Source organism: Chelonoidis abingdonii, chromosome 3 (genome assembly GCF_003597395.2).
Source record: "Chelonoidis abingdonii isolate Lonesome George chromosome 3, CheloAbing_2.0, whole genome shotgun sequence".
Taxonomy (NCBI): Eukaryota; Metazoa; Chordata; order Testudines; family Testudinidae; genus Chelonoidis; species Chelonoidis abingdonii.
In genome coordinates, this window is record NC_133771.1 from 132,304,817 (window position 1) to 132,329,268 (window position 24,452).

The 24,452-nt window shown below is 40.9% G+C and overlaps 1 protein-coding gene and 1 long non-coding RNA gene across 24 annotated transcripts in view; one reads left to right on the forward strand and one right to left on the reverse strand.

The window, feature by feature from the left end:
* LOC142046591 (uncharacterized) overlaps nt 1–24,452 on the reverse strand; it is a 374,791-nt gene that overhangs the window by 176,658 nt on the left and 173,681 nt on the right. The window lies entirely within an intron of this gene.
* The window catches only part of AFDN (afadin, adherens junction formation factor), a 155,800-nt gene continuing 134,938 nt past the window's right edge, over nt 3,591–24,452 (forward strand). For 13 of the 23 annotated variants that reach the window (XM_032781188.2, XM_032781234.2, XM_032781148.2 and 10 more), the window contains exons 1-5: nt 3,591–3,787; nt 8,727–8,842; nt 16,223–16,386; nt 21,549–21,709; nt 22,604–22,761. In XM_032781188.2, coding sequence (XP_032637079.2) covers nt 3,613–3,787; nt 8,727–8,842; nt 16,223–16,386; nt 21,549–21,709; nt 22,604–22,761 — 774 coding nt within the window. In that variant the 5' untranslated portion in view covers nt 3,591–3,612. The remainder of the gene's footprint in view (nt 3,788–8,726; nt 8,843–16,222; nt 16,387–21,548; nt 21,710–22,603; nt 22,762–24,452) is intronic. The other 10 variants (XM_032781194.2, XM_032781209.2, XM_032781180.2 and 7 more) reach the window with 3 other exon arrangements.

Genomic DNA, 24,452 nt, shown 5'->3' on the forward strand with positions numbered 1-24,452 from the left:
TGTGGAGTATAAAGGTGCAGAATTATTGGTATCTGTTCTTTCTTCACATCTTTTCTAATGTACTTCAGTTAATGAAGAATTTAGCCAAACACATGCACTTTCTATTCTGTTATACAAGTGGCAAGTTCTTCTTCCTCCCTTCCAACCACCTCTTCACTTCTAAACACCAGTCTGCAGGTAATTTGAGAGAGGCTCTCCTCCTCCTCCAGAGTGGTAATGGGCTGACTCTTCCTGTCTATCCCTACTGCTACAATGAAAGAATCTCAGGGGTGGTCCTCAGGTGCTTTAGTAGTAGAAGATGGCTTTAAGGACAAAAGCTCCCATGGCAAATCCATTCCCACATCTTTCACACACCTCTCCCCCAAATAAGACCCATATTAGACAGTTACAAATTCAGCTCTCAATATGTAATCCATATAATTTTTTGAAGAGTGATTGTTTGGGAAAATTTAATGTAATGACCCTTAAACAGCTAATCATGAACTATTTAATTTTTGTGTCCCTCTTGCTTTCTATTGCATTTAGTGATTTAATACTGTCTTCTATAGTATCCAAAACTGAAAAAAATAATTTTAGCTAAATGTCAGCGTACATTCAGATTCTTGCTGATGCATGTCCTTATCTGTCTCTTGAAAACAGGGTATACGTATTGATGCCAAGAGTACTTTTTTGAATCTTGCTGTAAATTTGGGATCAGTGAATTTAAGCCCCAAATTATAATCTATTTCAGTTGTCCCCATTTCCCACCAAAGACTGGTGCATTTCTATTTAGAAATGCAGCATAATGGTTAATGTAAATTTGATGGAAAAAACAATGGTCACATTTATAAGAATTCTCACATAAAGCAACAAATAGCCAAGTGAAATCTGTCAGGGAAATGGGGCATACACCACCACTCCCTGTACACCTCACCCCCGCCCCTCAATTCTTTGTAGTTTGCACCTACATCCACCTACTGGTCATTTTTCTGTAGAACTGTAATTGGTCTGAGTGCTTTAACTTTTTTACATGAAATTGACTGTCACTTTTAGATGGCAGTGCAAAATCTAAAATTTAGGTACATTAATTTGAATAGAAGGAAATGGAAACATAATGCAAGTTTAAAACTCATTAGACATCTGTGTATGTCTATTCATTTTTATTTGACAAATTCTGAAAATGAAAAGTTCCCTATGCTTTTACATTGCATAGAAAATTGAAGTTTGCCAGAATGTAGGAGAAGAGATTCAATTTGAACTGGAATGATAAATTTGAATAGGAGAAGGACCCCTTAGTGCACAGACTGAAAGGCTGTGCAGCAGTTAACACCATGAGAGTCCGTGCTTTTCTCAGGTAAATGGATATGAAAAAATTCCTGCTGATCTAAAAACAGAACAATCCTTTGTGGCAACTATTTTCACTTAGTTATCTTTTCCTCTTCCCTTATTCCAAACCAGAAGTCTGTTTCAAGAGGGAGCTTGTCAAACCAATGTATTTTCATGGACAGGCTGATGGGATGCTTCAGTTTTAATCTGCCTCCCTCCTTTATTAGGTGCTGCCATTTTTGGCCTTTTAAATCTGCCTTTTTGTGCTGTAATTAATATGGTGCTTTAAAAAGCTTCAAAAAAGCTTTCCAGTTTTGTGTTAGATAACATTACCACAATATTCTGTTTACTTATATAGAATACCTAACTTAGGGTGCATCACAAATACAGAAGTAACTTTTATGTATAAGGCAATTGTAATGCTTTTGGCATTAACCACTTTACCTATGTTAATTCCTATAGTGCATTAGGTGTGCATGGTTCTTTACAGACAGATGAAGGCATGTCCCTACCCGAAGAAGCTTGGCTACACTTGCAAGTTAGAGCGCATTAAAACAGCCCCAGGTGCCCTAACTCGCAACCCATCCACACTGGCAAGGCAGTTAGAGCGCCTGGACTTTGCAGCTGGAGTGCTCCTGGTACTCCACGTTCACGAGAAGTATAATGCTTGCTGCTCTTCAGCTGAAACGCCCCAGCGTCACTGTGAACGAGGTGTTGCATTACTGTTCTCTGATCGGCCTCCAGAAACGTCCCATAATCCCCTTAAGTCAAATGGAGGAAAGAGTCCTGTGGCACCTTATAGACTAACAGACGTTTTGGAGCATGAGCTTTCGTGGGTGACTACTCACTTCATCGGATGGCTACTCTCGTCACTGTTTTGAACTCGGCTCTACGAATGCGGATGTGCTCTTTCAAAGCTCCGTTTCTTACAGCTGGCAGGCTTATCTGCTCCAGGACAAAGCAAGTCATTAGTGTGGAATGTTGCTTGCTGTGTGTGTGTGTGTGTGTGTGTGAGAGAGAGAGAGAGAAGCAGGAGGAGAGGGGGTCTGTTGCTGTCTGAACTTACAAGACAGCATGCTGACATGCTCTCAGCCCCCTCAAAACCCACTCTCTCTCCCTCCACTACACTCCCTGTCACACTCTACCCCACCCCACCCCATTTGAAAAGCATGTTGCAACCATTTGCGTGCTGGGATAGCTACCACAATGCTCTGCTCTCTGTGATGTTGCAAGAACTGCTAATGTAGCCATGCCGGTGCGCTTCAGTCTGACAGTGTGGACATACTGCAGCACTTTCCCTACTGTACCCTCCGAGGGCTGGCTTAACTCACAGCGCTCTATATCTGCAAGTGTAGCCATACCCTTAGTCTGTTAATGGGGGTGGGGAAGGGAAGGAGAGCAAGGAGAAGTGTGCTATAGAAAGAACAGTGATCACAGGAAAAATTGATACTCTCTGGTCACATATACATCTTGTTGGATCGAGTTTTGTCTTTTACAGGCCTAGAGCGTAGCACATTCTCTGCCACTAACATCTTAGAGTAAAAACATAATTTTGATGAGTATTTCAGTCATCTGTGATTCAGAGAAAATATCACCAAGGTTATGATTGATTGATTTCTACCACGGTGCCAGTGGAGGCTCCTATCAGTTTATTACATAGGTTTAATGCTCCAAGGTTTGTCTTGGTGATCATCTACTGTTAACTCTGGGTGCTAAAGGTGCAGCCAATAGTTATATTTAATTAACATTCAAGGTGTAAACTGGCTCTTGGCTCAAAACTTTAGACAACAGCCTCACAGAAATTTTTTGGCAAGGACACCTGGGAACAAACTCTGTTACAAAAATCTTTAGAATTTTAATATCCATGCATAACGGACAGGATCTTGGTGTTTGTCTCATTTAAAAGAGCACACACATTTGCGTAAACTGTTTATTACTCAGCCTACTCTGGAAGGAAGAAGGGCTGAGTTAATTATTCTGCATTTAAAACCGATGATTCTTGGGTGTCTATGTATTTAATATTGAAGGCATGGCTCATAAAACCATCCCTAACAGTATGGAGTATTTAAAAAATAAATGCCTGCATTTCTAGAATATTCCAGGCTTTTCCAACTTTCCTTTCCTTTGCTTAATGAAATGTAGTGTGCTTAGACTATATCAGGAAAATTTTTGTTAAATTATACAGACATAAATCAATGGTGTATTAGAATAATTTTCTCCATTCCCAAGGGAAAAAAGCCTTTCAGTCACCAGTCAGAATTACATTCACTTCTTATTTCATTACAGGATTTGGAGTTTCATGGAGTAATGAGATTTTATTTTCAAGACAAAGCAGCTGGAAACTTTGCAACAAAATGTATTCGTGTTTCTAGCACTGCCACAACGCAAGATGTAATAGAAACCCTTGCAGAGAAATTCCGACCAGATATGCGAATGTTGTCATCTCCTAAATACTCACTTTATGAAGTGCACGTCAGTGGAGGTTAGTATATGCTGTCTGGGTCTCATTCTTCCTTTTTTTCTTAAAAGGATACAGAAAGATGATAAACGTTTTCTACTAATTACCATAACAAATTTACTTCAGTTTCTTTGGTACTTAAATATTTAACTACAAAAAGTTCTCAACTAGTGGTGGTGGTACTTCAAAATATAATGGGATGTGACCTTTTTTAAAAATATTATACTTATCCTTTAGGTGGGTGATGACAGTTTTGTGGGAATACTAATTTCTAAATAAAAGACCTTAATTCAAAAATATTAAGTTAATGTAGATGGAGTACACAGCACAGTATAGTTAAAGGAACACAATCTTGTGAAAGGACACTGTCATGTTAAACACATTTCTCTCAGAAAAGGTTGTTTCTACCTGCTTTTACAAGTAGCATAAAATTTTACAGCAGGGGCAGGCAACCTATGGCACGCGTGCCAAATGTTGCGTGCGAGCTGATTTTCAGTGGCACTCACACTGCCCTGGTCCTGGCCACTGGTCCAGGGGGCTCTGCATTTTAATTTAACTTTAAATGAAGCTTCTTAAATGTTTTAAAAGCCTTATTTACTTTACATACAACAATAATTTAGTTTTATATTATAGACTTATAGAAAGAGACCTTCTAAAAACTTTAAAATGTATTACTGGCGTGCGAAACCTTAAATCAGAGTGAATAAACAAGGACTCGGCGCACCGCTTCTGAAAGGTTGCTGACCCCTGTTCTAGATTCTCTTTATCTTTGCTACTGTCATAAATAGATAGCTAAGGGTTAATGTTTCTTTTACCTGTAAAGGGTTAACAAAGGGAACCAAACACCTGACAAGAGGACCAATCAGGAAACCGGATTTTTTAAAAGCTTAAGGGAGGGAATTTGTGGGTCGTCTTTGTCTTGGGTCTGTGTCTTTTGTCTGTCTCTCAGCTATGAGAAGCTTCTTTCTATCTTCTAATCTTCTGTTTCCAACTTATAAGTACAGGTAGAAAAAACACTATAGGCTTTTATGTTGTTTTGGGTTGTATTTACATGTGTGTAACTTGCTGGAATGTTTAAATTGTATCTCTTTTGAATAAGTTGTTTGTTCATTTTTTTCTTTTAAGCAATTGATCCTGTATTATTTGTCATCCTGATACGGAGAAATCATTGATGTCTTTTTTTTAATATAAATTTTCTTTTTAAGACTTGTTTGAGTTTTCTCTCTGGGGTAAATTCTCTTTGTGTTAGATCTAACGGGGATAAGCTCTGCAGCACCAGGGAATTGGTGGGAGGGGAAGAAGAGAGAGAATCCTTTCTGTTTCCTTGTGTTTGGGTGTTGTCTCTTGTGGAATAGAGAGATATGCTTCTTGGTATTGTGATGTAAGAGATTGTCATCAATACTCTCAGGGTTTAGCCCAGAGAGGAAAGTCGGGTGGGATCCTGGGAGGGGGCGGTCAGGAGACAGGGAAGTGGAGTATTTCCCTTGCCGGTAAGACTCAGAGCTTCTGGGTCTTGGGGTCCCTCCAGGGAAAGTTTGGGGGGACCAGAGCGAGGCAGGGGCTGTAATTCCTGTCTGGTGGCAGCGAGATAAGATCCAAGCTGGTAATTAAGCTTGGAGGTTCATGCTAAGCACCTGGATTTTGGACGCTAAGGTCCAGATTTGGGAGAAAGGCTTATGATAGCTACATTTGCAGCATTCTTTGACAAAGCTATACACTTGACACTTGAATTCTTGTTCACAATTTGAAATAGCTTTCACTGCTATTTCTTTTTAGCATTCTTCTGTATGGGCGTTTCCTGATGTATCAGATGTTTCTGTAAGATAGAGAACCCCATCTTCTTGTCGTCACACAAGCATGTATTGAATCTTTTTGTATATTGCTTTATCCATCAAGATTCAGATCAACAAATTTACCATCAATGTTTTTTGCACACCGTTCAGTTTCCTTCTCATATGCTGTATCCAGCAACCTTCCAGGAATGTCTGCTTTGCTGGTTGGAGTGTAGTCTGGTCATAATGATTGAACCACATCATTGAAATGTTTGTTCTGAACAAGATAAAAGGAGAATTTGTTGCACAAATGAACCGAGCAGTATTGCTGGAATTTGCTGGTCCTGATTGAGCTCATCCATGATTTTTTACTGGATGATGAAGAAAGCTTTTCTTTTCTTTTTGTTTTTTTTAAATAAGGTAATTTACTGTGACACGTGTTTAGCTACAGTACTGCTGTCTCTGAAGTTGTAGACATTGCAGACGATGCATGTTCATAACCCCTTATGTCTAAGCTCGACCCTGAAACAAAAAGGTAAAGTCACACTCACTTACTATTACTGAGTGCACTGCTTTTTTTAAAAAAAGGGGATTTATAGCATTATGTAATGGTAATTTAGTCTAAATCCAGTTTTATAGGGAAAATAATAAATCATAAGGATTATCTAAATCTGTTTAAACCTTTATATCTAGCAGCGTACCAAACAGCATGGCAAAAAAAAAATCAACTTTTTCTAAATGTTAAAATTCATAAATCCCTAATAAAACTTTGCTTTTAAATAGAAAATCTTTACCTAGAATGTTTGATTATACTGAGCACTAAAAATCCATTTCAGAAGTCCAGCAGTAACAGTAAAAATGTAATTGACAAATGGTCCCACCACAAACGAACTTGTTTAACAAACTAATATTTTGAACACAAACACTTTGAAATTCATAAGCAAGTAATCCACCCAAAACACAGATCTCTGACAATAAGTTAGAGAGACAAGGTGGATGAGACAATATCTTTTTTTAAACCAACTTCTAGTGAGAGAGAGAGAAGCTTTCTAGCCACACCTGAAGTTGATCCAATAAAAGATATTATCTCACCCACCTTGTCTTTCTAATATCCTGGGACCAACACGGCTACAACACTGCATACAATAATTTATCATTTACTAATATAGTAAGACATGGAAGGCAATCCATAAGAATGGTGCACAAATAAGTTTACTAACCAGTTGATCCAAATTGTTCAGACGTCCTCATGATTATCAAAGTTATTGCCTTCTGAGGAGCATTTTTAATGTTTCATTCTGACAACCAGGCCTTGTATCTCTTTATTGCATTGTTTACATTTGGCATGTGTTCCTTTCTTATCGAGAGGTATAGGAATTTATTTAAAAGATTTCCAAATAGGGTCTTTATTGTGACCTGCGGCCATGCCAGTTTTTTCCTTCTAAGTCCCAGGTATTGAAATCAACTCTAGAGGCTGCACGCTGAAGAATGTTGAACCTTCTTCCCACAGTGTCCTGCCTTGACACCAGTGTTCCTCCTGTTCTGGCTGCACATTCTGCTCTTTCTCCCTTGTTACATAACCCCTAGTCCTACCATACCCTTAAAAAAAATAAAAACAGCAATCCGAGATTTCTGCTCTTGTAATTGCACTGCAGTATAAAACAGAGAAGAAGGCAGTTGAGAAATTAATGGATTTCTGTTTGTTTATATCTGTATTAGTGTACACATGCAAGGAGACAGATCAAGGCTGTTTTCAAGTGTCCAAAATCATCCAGAAACAAGGGCTGGTAATCACTGGGCAATCACTGTTATTCTAGCTGGAAAGTGGGTTTCCAAGATGGATGGAGTCATAAATACTCAATTTGAAACTGAGCCAATCAGAGCTCAGCTAGGGAGAAAGTATAAAATAGTAGTATGAGATCACCCAGGTGGGCTCAATGGATGATCCTGATGATGAGATACATGATGATGTCTCTTGGAGTCAGAGGCTGGGTCCCAAAGTCTGTGGTGACTTTGCCAGTCTGTTGCAGAGCTCCTGGATCCCCTACAAGGTCAAGACCTTAATACAGTACATGACCAGTTGTGCCATATTGATAAAGTTTGACCTTAAAAGTTACATGTTTCCTCCCCACTCTTCACCACCCTCCCTTTTTGTATTTCTATAGAAAAGCAACTTTTAACTCTGTTCTCAATAGAGGCATGAGGATTTAGTGTGTTTTATTTTTTATTTATATGTTCTAAGAAATCATAAATTTAGACCAGTGGTTCCCCAGCTTTTTTTAAGTTAAGCTTTCATGTGCAATTTAAATTCTGCCCCCTTACATATGTGCATAGTGGGTTTTTTCACTTTGTTCCGTAGTCTAAAATGCTTTGGTTTATTTTTGTTCAACCTTCCCAAACATATTTGTGTTTGTGCAGATTGGGTAAATTTCAGACTGAAAGGTGAAAGTTTGTTTGTTTGAAAAAGTTAAAAGGTCTTTTTAAATGGTAGTGCTTGAGGCCAAGGGTTCTCAACCTTTTTCTTCCCTCAACATGCTATAAAAACTCGACGGCCCACCTATGCCACAATAACTAGTTTTCTACATATAACAGCCAGGGCCAGCGTTAGGGAATAGCAAGTGCCTGGCACCTCATGCTGTGGGGCCCCTGGGAAACTATATTGCTCAGGTTTCAGCTTCAACCCTCAGGTCCTGGCTTCAGTCCCATGCGGTGGGGCTTCGGCTTTCTACCCTGGACCCCAGCGAGTTTAGTGCTGCCCCTTCTTGGCAGCCCCCCTGAAACCTGCTTCTGGCCTTGGACCCCTGGTTGAGAATTTAGGAATTCTTATCTGTAGATATTGCTATGTGTTCCACCTATAGTTACGCATCGGAAATTTGTACTTCCCAGATTTCACTGTCTGTCCTACAAGTTCCACAAATATACTTACAATGAATCTTCAGTTTGTGCAGCTACAGGGGTAAAAAATTAACCTCTCAGTCACTGGAAAAGGCATAGCTCCCTGCATTGAGAAACCCTCCATAGCTGCAGAAAAGCATAAGCAGACCTGCTACACAGCAAACCTTTCTTTAAAGAGAGAATCAGTTTAATCCTAAATTTGTCAACTCTAAGACAACATAACATACTATAATTGTGTTGAATCTTGAGGTGCTGAATAAACATTAGTTATCAATTTTCTCTTTCATATTTTGAAGAAGAAAGAAGATTAGATATAGATGAGAAGCCTCTTGTTGTACAGTTAAATTGGAACAAGGATGACCGAGAGGGGAGGTTTGTTCTCAAGAATGAAAATGATACACTTCCTCCAAAGGTAAAGTAATATGCATGGTGGTGATTTTAGTTCTTAAGAAAGCGCTATTGTGATTTTGTGACTTGATCAAATTAGATAAATATTTATTTAGATTTATAAAAGTGTTCCTGTTCATATCATAAGTTAAAAATAGCTTAAGTCCTTCATATAACTTACATTAACCTGCTAACAGTACAGAGGGACTGAATTCTAAAGCTGTGAAGACCTTTCAAAGAATTCCTTGCCAGTAGTCCCTTCTGGTTTACACCACTGGGATCCCAGTTTGAGCATTTTTGCTGTTCCCAACTGTGGAAGTATGGCATGACAAGAGAGTTAGTTACTCTCTCAAACTTACTTTTAAAGGCCCAAACAACCACTTAAACTTTACCAGCAAATCTATTGGCAGACAGTGTAGATTGTGGAGAGCTAGTTTAATATCATTGCATCCAGAGGTCTGCCATCATGGGCGGCTGGTATAATGGGGTGGAGGGGCGCTAAGCCTTCCCAAATGGGTTGTGGGGCACCTCCCTTTCAAAGCGCCCCACTGGCCTGCAGCTGTTGGAGTGCTATCGCTGAAAGGGTGCTCATGGCCCCACCCACTCTCCGCACTGAGGCCCTGCTCCAGGGTCCCACTTTTCCCCTATGGCCCTACCTATACTGCTCTCTTTCCCATCCCTGCTCCACCTCTTCCACCATGGGCCTACCTTCCCCCCCACCCCCCGCATCTCATACTTCTTACACACATGTGCGCGCGCGTGTGCACACACACACACAGGCTATCTCTCGTGCTTTGCCACTGCTCCGCACACCCCTGCGCGTGCTTCTCATGCCTGTTATCCCCCTGAAAAGCAGAGAGGTGTGGGCAGCAGGCAGAGGGCCTCCAGGTGAGGGGACAGAGAGGCACAGATAGAGGAGCCTCTTAGGGGAGGGTGCCAGGCTTGGGACGGTCTAGGGGTGGAGTGTGGAGGGGGCCTTGAGGGACAAGGCCAAGTGGGGGTGGGTCTCGGGGCAGAGCAGGGGGTGGGCGATGGTCTGGGTGCCGGTGGCCCTCCCCACTGATAGGAAGCTTCTGGTGCTCAGGCCCAGCCTACCCAGATGTGAAAGTCACGTGTCGCGCATGGTTGCCATGTTTTGGATTTGCTTCACCTAGTTTTAAGGTGTAGTCTCATGAAGAGCACAATTTGATTTCTAGTGTTTGTGTCTGATATTAGCAAAAATGAGACTGACATGTTTCTTGTGAAGGTACCCAGGTAAATTTTAACTTGTCTTCATAAGGGTCTGCTGACTTTCATTAGTGGAGTGTTGGTTCTTCTTCAAATGATGGTCCCCATGTGTATTCCACACGTGCATATGCATGTGCTTGAGTCCAGATTTTCTTCAAAGCAGTGTCTGTTGACCCACACATGTGCAGTAGCTCTCCTCGTCCTCCTGACAGAGGATATAAGAGGCTGTGTGGGTCAGCGTCTCTCCCGTTCCTTATTACTGCTACATGGCCCGCATTGGAATTGTGTCCTCCTTTGCTATTGCAGAACCTGTACAAAATTTAATTTAAATAGTTTATATCTTAGCTTAATTCTAGTCAGTACATAGTTTAGTACAGAATAGAATCCCCCTGGTCCTGGGATTCAAGAGCTGTCTCCTGCCATTGCTCCTTTTCTCTCAGCAGTGAGCATCACCAGTGCCCGTACCATCTAGGGCAGGGGTAGGTAACCTATGGCACAAGTGCCGAAGGCGGCATGCGAGCTGTTTTTCAGTGGCACTCATACTGCCCGGGTCCTGGCCACCGGTCAGGGAGGCTCTGCATTTTAATTTAATTTTAAAAGAAGCTTCTTAAGCATTTTAAAAACCTTATTTACTTTACATACAACAATAGTTTTGTTATATATTAAAGACTTAGAGACCTTCTAAAAACGTTAACATGTATTACTGGCACGCGAAACCTTAAATTAGAGTGAATAAATGATGATTTGGCACACCACTTCTGAAAGGTTGCCGACCCCTGATCTAGGGTAAGGCATCTATCTCTGCTAAGTGCAGATTCACTCCCACCTAAATATATGAGCACTCTGACCAATCATGGATGAATTACATACAAGGTGACACCTGCAAATTCCTCTTCCAAGTTTTTCCCTCAGAAATGTGCGTCTTATACTCTCCAGCACACTCACGAACAATGCAAGCTCTTAGAAAGTCTGTCATTTCATCAGAAGAAAATGATATTGCACCAACCTCGTTATCCCAAATGGAATTTCCCACACACTTTAATCCAAATATGTACTGGTTAAGATAAATCAGTAAGATAAGTTTATTATCTACAGAAAGATTTTAAGTGATTACAAGTGATGCATAAAAGTCAGGATTGGTTACAAAAGAAAATAAAAAAAATAAAAACACAAGTTAATTCCTAAACTTTAACAAGCTAATAAGATTTAGAGCAATATCTTTCTCTCAGCACAAGTTGTAATAGTTCACAGACTGGATTTCCATTCAGCCAGGGACCGTTCTCCCAGTTCACAAGTCTTCAGGTGCTCATTGATGTCATGAGCAAAGAGATGGAAGGAGGGAGAGGTGAGTTGGAGGACACTGTCTCTTTCTTATACCACCCTCCCCTTTTTGAAGATTGCGACAGCCCCCCCTCTCATCCCCCCCCCAAGAGGGGGGTGACACATAGTCCCTTGTGGATGGGAGGGTTGAATGTTCCTGTGATGCAGTGTAAATTTCTTGTTTACACCTTCTCATTGCTGAAGAATGGCTGTTTAAGCCAGTGATCACTCTTTAAAACCTATTTTGGATGCTAGTGTGTCTTTGTCCCTGAAAAACTGGTTTGGTTTGGACTTGCTTGTCTTCACCTTGGAGCATGTTATAAAAGTGATACATAATAGCTTCTCATACAATGCTAGTAGACATATTTTACCAGGACAACAATATTCAGCAGTTGGAGTTTTCAGATATCTCACAAGGCATATTTTGTACAAAATGTATCATAGTCTTGTAAATGTGGTCACCATAATAGTATATACCAGTGGTCCATGTACCTCTGGGTGTAAGCAGAGGTCTTCTGGGGGCACATCAACTCATCTAGATATTTGCCTAGTTTTACAACAAGCTACATAAAAAGCACAAGCAAAATCAGTACAATCTAAAATTTCATACAATGACTTGTTTATACTGCTCTACATAATATGCACTGAAATGTAAGTATATTATTTTTATTCCAAATGATTTATTTTATAAATATATGGTAAAAGTGAGAAAGCAAACAGTTTTTCAGTAATAGTGTGCTGTGACACTTTTGTATTTTTATGTCTGATTTTGTAAGATAGTAGTTTTTAAGTGAGGTGAAACTTGGGAAGACCGAAGACAGATCATTCCTGAAAGAGGTATAGTAGTCTGAAAAGGTTGAGAGCCACTGGTATAGAGGATCACAGCTTCCCATGAGAGTAAAAGCCACTTGCACTGGCATAAGGACAGATCTCTGCAGTGGACTGTCCAAAATAAATGCTTTTGCTCCCCAACCTGGTTCAGGTCGTTTCCTCTACCAAGCCTTATTAGCAAAATACTATTTTAACACTTACACTAGACTTGTGGAATTTAAAGGCAAGCTACCCATGAAAGATAGAGCCCAGTTCCAGTCTCCTCTCTGAGTGAGGGGAAGTTGGTAGCAAAGGGGGTTCTATCTTCAGGCTACAGTAGATGCTGCAGGTACACCATCCAGATCTTTAGCCACAGGGCTGGTCATGCAAAGGGACTTGTCTTCAATTGTTGGGCTTTCTTAGAGAGGTCTTAGAAGTAGGATGAAATGTAGTGGTGCAAAGTGCTAGGTCATACATTTAAGGATTAACGGCAAGAATTTTTCTTGCACACTGGGGACTTATCAGTTGGAAGCGACAGAGGAGAAAGACCTGGATGTACTAGTTGATCACAGGATGACTGAGCCGTCAATGTGATGCAGTCGTGAAAAAGGCTAATGCAGTCCTAGGACGCATCAGTTGAGGTATTTCCAGTAGAGACAGGGAAGTGTTAGTACCATTATGTGAGGCAATGGTGAGACCTCATCTGGAATACTGTGTGCAGTTCTGGTCTTCTATGTTTAAGAATGATGTATTCAAACTGGAACAGGTGCAGAAAAGGCTACTAGGATGATCTGAAGAATGGAAAACCTACCTTCTGAGAGGATACTCAGAGCTTGGCTTGTTTAACCTAACCAAAAGAAGGCTGAGGGAGAGAGATGATTGCTGTCTACAAATCCATCAGCGGGATAAATACCAGGGAGGGAGAGGAGTTATTTAACTTAAGCGCCAATGTGGACACAAGAACAAATGGATATAAACTGGCCATCAACAGGTTTAGGGTTGTAATTAGGCGAAGATTTCTAACCATCAGATTGAAGTTCTGGAACAGTCTTCTAAGGGGAGCAGTGGGGGCAAAAAACCTAACTGGCTTCAAGACTGAGCTTGATCAGTTTATGAAGGGGATGATACGATGGGAATGCCTATGATGGCATGTGGCCCATCGGTGACTCCCAGTAGCAAAAGTCCCCGGCTGCTGGAGATGGGGCACTAAGTGGTTAGGGCTCTGAGTTATTACAGGGAATTCCTTCCCAGGTATCTGCGTAGTGGATCTTACCCACATGCTCAGGGTCTAACTCATCTCCATATTTGGGGTCAGGAAGGAATTTTCCCCAGGGCAGATTGGTGGAGATCCTGGGGTTTTTTGCCTTCCTCTGCAACATGGGGCACAGATCACTTGCAGGTTTAAACTAGTGTAAATTGTGACTTCTCTGATTCTCGAAGTCTTTAAACCATGATTTGAGGGCTTCAGTAACTCAGCCAGAGGTTAGGGGTCTATTACAGGAGTGGGTGGGTGAGGTTCTGTGGCCTGCAATGTGCAGGAGGTTTGACTAGATGATTATGGTGGTCTTTTCTGGCCTTAAAGTTTGAGTCTGAGGTCCAAAATACTATCCAAGACACTCCCTCCCCCCTTTCGATAAGTCCAACTTTTTTAATGAAAAGACAGACATGTCTCTTCATTTTCATATGGACTCGAGATCCACCTTGTAATCGCTGGTTATTTATACTACAGCCCCAAGGAGGAAACACCAGAGACAGCACTTTCAGCTGTGACCACAGGCGCTGGCTTCCTCTGGGCCCTGTGGGTGCTCAAACCCCCTGCTCTGCCTCAGGCCCATCCCACCCTACCCCTCTGACCCCTTCCCCCAAGTCCCCATCCTGCCTTTTCCTACCCAGTTCTGCCCTCCACCCTGAGCACACTCCATCCGTGGTCCTCTCCATCTCTCCTAGCGCCTCCTGCATGCTGTGAAACAGCTGATCATAGTGGGCAGGAGGCGCAGGGAGGGAGGGAGGGGGAGAAGTTGAGTGGTTGGGTCACTGGTGGGTGGGAGGTGCTGGAGAAAAGGCAGAGAGCTGGCTGCTGGTGGGTACCAGCCTATGGCTAAGACTTCCCCATTCACCTACCTCATTCTACCAGCATCCACCTGAACCTCGTCGTAAGTGACAGAGGATTCAGAGGTCCCGTTCCTCAGCTCCGTCCACCACTACACCCTCCACATCCTCTCAACCTCAGGCGAGAGGATAGTTTTGTCATGCGTGTTGAGATCCATATATCACCGATGCTACTTACATCTTATCCCGTCATCTTTGGGGGGCCATCTTATTTTCTTCACCCACAGTTGGGACAAGATCATCACAGGCAGTTGAGTTCTGCAGATTATCCATCAGAGATACTCCATAGAGTATCTCTCGTTCCCGCCTAACGAGCTGTCTTCCCAAACCCCCTCTGGGATCCTTCTCACCAATTGAATCTTCAGTAGGAAGCCGAATCCTTTTTATTCGGGAGGGATAGAGCGCATTCCTCCTCAGTACCGAGGGAGAGGGTTCTACTCCCCGTATTTCCTAATTCCCAGGAAGGACGGAGTGCGGAGACCCATCCAGGACCTTCGGCAGCTTAACAACTTTATCTGGAAGCGGAAATCCAGGATAACAGTGGCATCTATAATCACCTCCCTTCAGGAGGGAGCGTTGTACGCAGCTCTTGATATGAAGGATGTATATTATCACACAGGAAGTTCCTGCGTTTCATGGTAGCACTGCTGACCAGCCAATTCCATGTCCTTCCCTTTGAACTCATGATGGTGTCCAGGGTGTTCCCGAATGTTTTTGCAGTGCTAGTGGCCCAGATGAGACATTAGGGATATATGGTATTTCCATACCTAAATGACTGGCTTCTGGTAGGCCAATCCCACCAGGAGGTTATATCAGCAACAGAGTTATTTTGCTGATATAACTGTAAGTGTAACTTTTATAGAAGCACGGCTGGACTCAATCTCTGTGAGAGCTTTCGTTCCAGCAGACAGATTTTAGGCAACAAGCAGCCTGATCTCTTGCACCACCCACAAACCTTGATCAATGGTGTGTCGGTGCCTCTCCGTGTTAGGCTATATGCACCTATCTGACATCTTTCATCAGACTCCACTTGCGGTGCCTACAAGCTTGGCTCCACTTAACTTAAACTTGGGCAGGGTTGTCATATCTTTCAATCAATCCTCTCCCATGTTGAGAGGAGTGAAAGCCAGTACTCATACTGATGCCCAACCATAAGGGAAATCACTACCTGTTTTGGCCTCACCCGATCTCCTTTCTAGAAATATCAAAAATTAAAGTGGTTTTGAAAAGGTTCCGAAGCAATTTAGTCAGCCTGCCACTTGCCTACAAGGATCTCCTTGTCAGAGGTAGTCTGGGAGCCTTTTATTACTGATGGCTCTTGACATATTGTTTTAGTGTTATTTGTCAATGCTGTGTGTTTTCCCCAAAAATGCACTTGGGTACAATCTTATCAGGAAAAGAAGCTGCAAGGAATATAATCTCTGCTGCAAAGAGCCATTGAATCTGTGCCATGCGGTGAAAGAAGAAGGATCTGAAAAAAGCTTTCCTAAATAAAAAGACAGGAGGGTATATTATACAAGGGGGGGAAAAGCAAAGTATGCATCCAACTTCATATTTCCATTAAAGTATAAAAGAAGAGAGTAAAATTAAGATGCCAGTAAGTACTGTAAGTTAGTTGGGGAGGTGGTAGTGAGTTGCTGCACCTGCTACAAGGTTTGTAATAATTTCATTCAGTCTCTGAAGAATGTTTTTAGTTGTTTGTAACTTAAAAATCAAATGCTTAATTGCTAATGGTTCCTTCCCCTTCTCCATGCCCCCCACCTCCCGTAATGGGGGTGGTTGATTTTCCTGTATCTATTTCCAATATGGCATTACTAAGTATTTTAGCTTATGCTTTACAAACTTAAACTACTTAATCTAGTTTGTGATGTAATTAGAGATCATTAGCGACTTTGCAGTAGACCAAGTGACAAAAGCAGTTTAACTTGATTCATTTCAGAAGGCTCAGAGCAATGGGCCTGAAAAACAAGAAAAAGAGGGAGTGATCCAGAACTTCAAACGGACTCTATCAAAGAAAGAGAAAAAAGAAAAGAAGAGGCGAGAGAAAGAGGCAATGCGGCAAGCATCAGATAGAGATGATAGACCTTTTCATGGAGATGATATGTAAGTTTATTTTAATTTTGATGAGTTAATTATGATATAAATTAGTTGTATTACCGCTCGAAAAAAATTATATAATAAGTAACCACTTAACATTGCGGGTGGAGAGAGAATAATTTAAAATAAATCACATTTGGTTATCACAATAAGACGAAATTTTATGGTAGCAACTCCTAAAGTGCAACAACCTGTAAATTTTGCAGCAGAATTGTTTGTTGTCATGAGACATCTTTCACTCCTGACTCTCTTCCCATATGAAAATCCACAGCTGTTGCTTATAGGTGAAAATACTTTTCAGAAACTTCTTTTGAAATGATTATTCTCAAAGATGAGTTCCTCCTTCTGCCCTCCAGGTAGCCTGGGCCTTGACTCTTGAGATCTTGTCCAGGCAATCCAGCTCAGAACCTTCTCCCCTCCACATGTGCTTCTGTTAGGAAACGGAAGAGCTTGTAGCAGGCTTCAGCGACTCATCTCTTTAGCTCCCTGGTCTTTGGCTGTTCACTATTCTCCAGGCTGCTTACCTCACCAGCCTACGATTCTGGCTCCTGCAGTTCTCTAACTGCAAACTGGACTCCATCTCTAACTCCCCCATATATTGCTGCCTAGTTCAGTGGAACAGTGCAGGGATTAGACACTATTAATCCTTGTATGGAACTTAATTTGTTGGGAAAACTAGAGAGCAAAAGGCAATGTAGGCAGGTCCCTGTAGAGCTCACAGCCAAAAGAAAATGTTGGCTGTGATGGCCAAGAAACTAAGTACTGTGGCTTATGTCAACGTGATAAACTTAAGGCTAAAACTTTTAGAAATGAATACCAAAAGTTAGGGTTCTGAACTCTTTCATTCAGGCACCTAAATAAGATGCCTGATCTTCAAAAGTGCCGAGCATCCATCATGTCCTATTGAAGCAGCAGATAGTGATTACTTTGAAAATCAAGCCATTTGTTTATCTGTCTAAGTTTAGGCATCCATTTTTGAAAACGTTTGCCTTCAGCTTTGCAGATAGAAAACTTGTAAACACAATAAATCAGGGTTTTACAGGAAAATTAAAATACAAAATCGTACACTTATAACCTTAATGTTAGCAGCTTTTGAATTTTCAAACTATGAAATGAAAAAGTTAAGATTCTTACTAATGTTAATTCAGTCAAATTTCACACTGAAATCCTGTTCTTTAAAATATGTGCCATAACATTTCTCATGTTTCTAATCCACAACTATTTACTTGCTACCCATTTTATCTTGTCCAGAGGGAACTCTGAGAGTTTCTTTTCCATTGTTACCTGCTACAAATGCAAACCCATTGCTTGTATTTCCTTTTGGAGCCCCAGTCCACATCATCTTTGGAGGATAGCAGCAATTTCTTTATGGTTGCCACAGAACCTCATGTCCTGCAGAGTTTTTTCTTCTTTCCTTTTTCCCAGTTTTTGGACCTGGATATTTTGTTGGGCACAAACACTTTCATCTAAATAGAATATTTGGGGTCATTCACTTCATAACAGTACTTTTCTTCCCCCAGCTCTCCCCGGTCAGTAGGAGCCGTAAATACCTCACGGTCGGACTTAAAAGCACCAGTTCTTCTTCGAGTGCTTGCTCATATCCATTCCAGTAGGTGTACGCGCCGCGCGTGCACGTTCATCGGAAACTTTTACCCTAGCAACTCAAGCGGGCCGGCAGGTCGCCCCCTAGAGTGGCGCCGCTATGGCGGGTGGCCAATCACATCCCTAAGCGGGATACGAGCTGGCGCACTCCGCCCTCGATGAACAGTCTTCCAATCGAAGAAGGTGCAACTGAGGCCGCACCCGGCCATTCCCAAAAATTGTCTCAGGCCTTGCCACGTTAAACCAGGACAATTAAATTGATCCGTCTTCTTAATCCTAAACAACCTCATTCATCTCATAGAGAACAACAGTTACATTGCCTAGACGTGCGCGTAGGCGATCGCCTCCCGACGCTTCGCCTTTTATATAGATAGAACTAAGCCGTTCCGCAAGTCCACTCAGCTCTTTGTCGCAATAGCTGAGCGGCTCAAAGGGCTGCCAGTCCTTCACAGAGGATCTCCTCGTGGGTAACGTCCTGCATAAGAACATGTACGACCATCGTGATCTCCTTCGGGCGTTATAACTGCACACTCTATCGAGAGCCCAGCATCGTCTGTAGCGTTCCCGACGAGTTCCTCCAGGAAATCTCAGAGCGGCGACCTGGTCCTCGTGCACACGTTTACTAGCCATTATGCCCTAGTCCAGCAGTCCAGGGATGATGCGGCCTTCCGGTTCTGCGTGTGCGCACTGTGACTCTCACCCGACCCCACCGCCTAGGTAAGGCTTGGGAATCACCTACGGAAGGATATGAGCAAGCACTCGAAGAGAAAACATGTTACTTACCTTGTAACTCTTGTTCATTCGAGATGTGTTGCTCATATCCATTCCACACCCGCCCTCCTTCCCACTGTCGGAGTAACGGCAAAGAAGGAACTGAGGAGCGGGCGGGCCGGCAGGGTATATATCACCCGCCATAAGCGGCGCCACTCTAGGGGGGCGACCTGCCGGCCCGCTTGAGTTGCTAGGGTAAAAGTTTCCGACGAACGTGCACGCGCGGCGCGTACACCTACTGGAATGGATATGAGCAACACATCTCGAAGAACAAGAGTTACAAGATAAGTAACCATGTTTTTTCTCCCTACTCCTGCTTTGCAGCTTTATTTGCTGCAGAAATTTAATAAACACCTTGTGTATTCACGTAAGCCTCATAGTGGACATTTCAAAGAAAATATTTGCTCAGTGCTCACCTTTGGTGAAGAAGCAAAATATTAGAATGTGTAAGGAGTGGAATAGAAAATAATACTGGAATATTATTCCGTTTTATATATATGTGTGTGTGTTTGTATCTTCACCCAGAATATTAAGTTCAATTCTAGTTATCCTATTACAAAAAAGATAGAGCAAAATAAGAGTTCAACAGGGAAATGGGGAAATAGATGCCCGGTGAACACCATATGAGGAGTGATTGAAAAGACTTGTTTAAAGAGGAGTTAAATAACAAGAAACATGAACTGGGTACACAAAATAATGAATGGCATAGATGGTGAATTAGGCACACCTATTTACCCTTTCTCATGATACAAGGGCAGTGGACAATCAATATCATGGAAAGGCACATTTAAAACCACTAAAAAAAAAATTATTTTTTACACTATTACTGCTGTGTAATTCACTCTATAAAGTATCATTGAAGCAAAGAGCTTATGAGGATTAAAAAAAGAATTGGATACTTATAGGGATGATATTAACATCCACATCAGAACAGGATAAAAAGGGAGATCTAAAGTTCTCATGCTTCAGGGTGTAAGTCAGCTACTTACTATCTGATGTTACCAAGAAACTTCACCTGTGGACAGGTTATTTCATAATTATTCATTATGATGTTTGTTGTACTTGATTCTGAAGCATCTGGTATGGACACTGACAGAAACAGGATACTGGAGTAGGTAGACCTTAATCTGATATGAAAACTTCTACATGCACTTCGTGAACTTCAAGAATAACTACATGACCTCTGAGATAAAGCTCTGGGCTAACATTGTGTATGGGGAATAAGTTTGGCTAGTCAGATGTAGTTTGTATTGCATCACAGATCTTTGACAAAATCATGGCTACTTTGCAGAAGACCAGAATCTTCATGCATTTTGTGGCAACCAGGATCTTCAGCACAGAAGATATGCTTTTCTTGTGACTCAGTTGAACAGATTCATGGCAATCAAGATCTTTAACATATTCCCCTGTGTGTGTGTATAAAAATAAAAAAAATAGGTTCATGGAATTGTGCAGAAGGAACAATGGGATTAAAGGGAAGAGCCTGATCTGTGTGCGGGGTAGGTAGGATGTGTGGGTGAGATTTGGGGAGGAGGTGATGAAATGCCAGCATTTTTTCAGAGACAAGTTTTAGTGGTGCATTCTCTGTGATGTATTGTGCTTGTGGTAGTGATGATTTTTGTCTCAGGATGAGGAAATATACTGCTGTTAGTCATCTTTAGAGCTTTGCTTCTTTTAGGTTTTCATAGATTTTTAAGGCCAGAAGGGACCATTGTGATCATAGTCTGACCTCCTGTATGCCATAGAACTTCCCAAAAATAATTCCTGGAGGATATCTTTTATAAAAACATCCAGTCTTGATGTAAAAATTTCCTGTGATGGAGAATCCACCAACCTAGCTTCAACTTCCAGCCATTATATTGTGTTATGCCATTCTCTGCTAGAATGAAGAGCCAATTATTAAATATTTGTTCCCCATGTAGGTACGTCTAGACTGATCAAGTCAGCCTTTAACCTTCTCTTTATTAAGCTAAATACATAGATTCAAGGAGGTCAGTCACTATAAGACGTGTTTTCTAATCCTTTAATCATTGTCATGGCTCTTCTCTGAATCATCTCCAGTCTTTAATTTGTTAAACATACTATGTGGAGAGCAAACTTAGCTCCACAATACAGTGTTCTTGTATATTAATATTGCAGTTTTGTTAATAACTCAATTTCTTTGTAGCACAATTTTAATGTTTTTACATTAGTATAAAGAAATTATTGCTTGAGAAGTCAGTGGATTTAATTGTTTGTTTGAATTATTAGTAGAATACAAGTGATTCATTTTGTCCAGAGTTCTCTCTGGACGTGGGTTGGGTTTTTTTGGTTGTTTTGTCTTCACATTCAAAATAACCTTTTTAGCCTTCCCTAATGTAATTTTGCTTGAACTTGGTTTTTTAATTCAAGTTGAGTGAAGTAAAATGAATGTTGAGAACAAACACATACCAACTCTAGTTGCTTCCAGACGATCTTCAACACCTGCAGATAAGAATAAAATTAAATATGTGAGAATCTGACTAATTTAATTTTTTTTCTAGAAAGACCTCAATTTTCTTATCTTGGTAAGATGACTAGTACTAATATACAAGACTCTTGGTTACTATTTATTGTACATGAGCACAGGCATGTGAATAATATAACAGAGCTATGGTAAGTGAAAACATTATCCTTGTATAGTGATGTACTCTGACTGTCACGGTGCAGATCTGATTGTTTAATAGTTCATGTGGTAATTAGGATGTGTTTAGATGTTTCAAAGTATTGTATAATATATATTTTCTTTTTTCTTTTTCTTTAAATTAATTTGACAGTGAGAATTCTCGTCTTGCAGCAGAGGTGTACAAAGATATGCCGGAGACCAGCTTCACTCGGACGATATCCAATCCTGAGGTAGTCATGAAACGACGGCGACAACAGAAACTAGAGAAGAGAATGCAGGAGTTCCGCAGCTCTGATGGCCGGCCAGACTCAGGTAGTGAGTCAGATTTGCTTCTTTAATTTAATGATATACTACTTAAAGGAAGCTTAGCCCTTTTTCACATGGCCAACAATTCTTGAAACTTTCTTTTATTAAATTAGTCCAGTGAAATGTAACTTTCCTCTCTTTAACTTGCTCATACTAAAGTCAGTTTCTGTGTCTGGTAACTGTTTGTTTACTTTACTCTCATTGGTAATAACAGCTTAAAAAAAAAAAAACTTGCTAGAGTTTGCAAAAAGAAAAAAAAAAAACTACTGCCAAACTATTAAGTAAAAAATAGTCCTGTGAAATTTGTGGACTTCAGTGTATCAATGCGTGTGGCAGTGTTTAGGGATTCAGGTAAACTAAGATAATTTAAGCTCTTCAGTGTCCCTGTTTATCACAACTTTGCTATGTGTAACTGGATTTAGCTGTCAGAAAGGTTGTAAGATCTATTGTTAGAATGTGTGGTTTCCCATTTATGTCATTTATATTTCAGAAAAGGTTTCTGGGAAACAGTTTTAGTTTTGATACAGCGATTGCATGCTCATTCTAATCCCAGGCCTTTTCTTTAAAAGGAAGGAGAAATCGATCTCTCAGGGAAGTATGGAAAAAGCTGTATACTTGTGTTTTATAAGCAGAGTCTTTCTCAGATGCATGAAATTAAATATTTATAGTAACAAATGAGAATCCCTTTGTATAATGTGCTAAAAGATAGCTTTTGCTATTTGATGAGGCATAGCATTTGTATGTAGGGATGGGAAATAGATGGAATCTATGAAAGGAGGAATTTGTAGAGTTTTGGTGTTAAGGTATACCAAAGAAGTCTGTTCAAATGTTTAGGACTCTTAAATCTGTGATTGCATATCCCTTTGCTCAGATAAAATAGTAATTGCATATATTTTCAAGGTGGAACCCTGAGGATTTATGCAGACAGTTTAAAACCAAATATACCGTACAAGACCATCCTGCTGTCCACTACAGATACGGCAGACTTTGCAGTTATTGAAGCACTGGAGAAGTACGGTCTGGAAAAGGAAAATCCCAAGGATTACTGTATTGCTCGGGTAAGTAAAGCTATTGACATCAAAACACTCCTGGTGCTTATGTTTGAGGGGGTTTTTTTTCTTAAAGCAACTTTTAAAAAATGAGCACAGTTTATCAAGGTTGGTTGATGTTTTAATCTTAGAACTTGTATCTTGTCACTTAGTTATGTTAGTAGTTATTAAGCAATTCAATTATTTTCATTTTCATAAATCTTTAAAACGAGCCTAAACCTTCCAGCTTTATAACATTTTTATTGCTGCTTTGTTGCATAGCAGTGTGTAACTGATGGAAATATATTTTTATACTTAAATTTGATACTGCAGTCTTATGCAACTATATCAAATAAATTTTAGCAAAGTTTGTGAATTAAAGCCTTGGTCCTGCCAACACTTAAGTTTGTGAGAAACTTTGTGAATAATTGGATGCACTGAACTAAATGAGATAGTACATAAGTATTAGCAGGATCAGGCCCAAGTCTGACAAGGTACACATTGAGATATTTTCAGACGCTGTTCAATAATGTATAATAAGAAAGCTGTTACTGAAGCTAAAATTGAATTTCAGTTTGGTATTTAATTTTTAGAAATTGAATATATATTTTAAGGATATCTAATTAAAGAAACCCTCAGCTCATTGAATGATATGAAAATGAGACACATAGGTTTCTTTTAATTAATTTGAAAAAAATCAAACTTTTTATATAGAATTTGTCCTTAATTTACCTATTAGCTGAGTGATGTAGCTTCACCAGGGAGTGTCCACAGGCAACACACTGATTAAAAATACAGCTCCATCTGCCCATTCCAGCTGCTGGGGTAAGGAGAGGGTGGTGGGATTTGAAATAAGGTGCTATGTCTGGGCCTTGTTTGTGAACTCCATCCTGTGTATCAGCCTCTGGCTAGTACCTGTCTGGTTTAAATTTGAAGCTGTTATTCCTCTAGTTGGTACAAGGGAGAAAAGGTACTTCTCCTTCCTTTTTGCATTCCCCAAGACTCATTGTTTTTGATGGGAGGTGGGGAAGGTGTCCTCTCTGCTCCTCTTTTAGGTCTTGTCTACACTGCCACTTTACAGCGCTGAAACTTACTTGCTCAGGGGTGTGAAAAAACACCCCCCGAGCAATGTAAGTTTCAGCAGTGTAGACAGTACACTGCGCCGGGGCCACAACTACGCAGCCACACTAAAGCGCTGCTCAGCAGCGCTTTAACGTTGATAGTGAAGACATACCCTGAGTCTCCTAATTGTTGTGAATGGAGAATGGGGAGTGATCCCTGTCACTCTTAATCTTCTCCAGGCTCTGCTTTAAGCTTTTGGTTTTTTGTTTTGTTTCATTTTTTGTCTAACACTGTGATGCTCATAGCTCTCAGTGGCATTATCAGCTTGAAACTGATGTGTGACAGTTTCATGTCTTCCCATGTGGGTCTAAATAGCATCAGGGAAGCTGACTAGAGATTTTTGATTTGGATTTTCTGATGTTTGAGAGCACTGAGCGTCGATTTCCGGAGCGTTGCACTGTGGGTAGCTGTCCTGTAGCTATCCAATAGTTCCCGCAGTCTCCCCTGCCCATTGGAATTCTGGGTTGAGATCCCAATGCAAAAACAGTGTCGTGGGTGATTCTGGGTAAATGTCATCACTCAATCCTTCCTCCATGAAAGCAACGGCAGATAATCATTTCACACCCTTTTTCCCTGGATTGCACTGGCAGACGCCATAG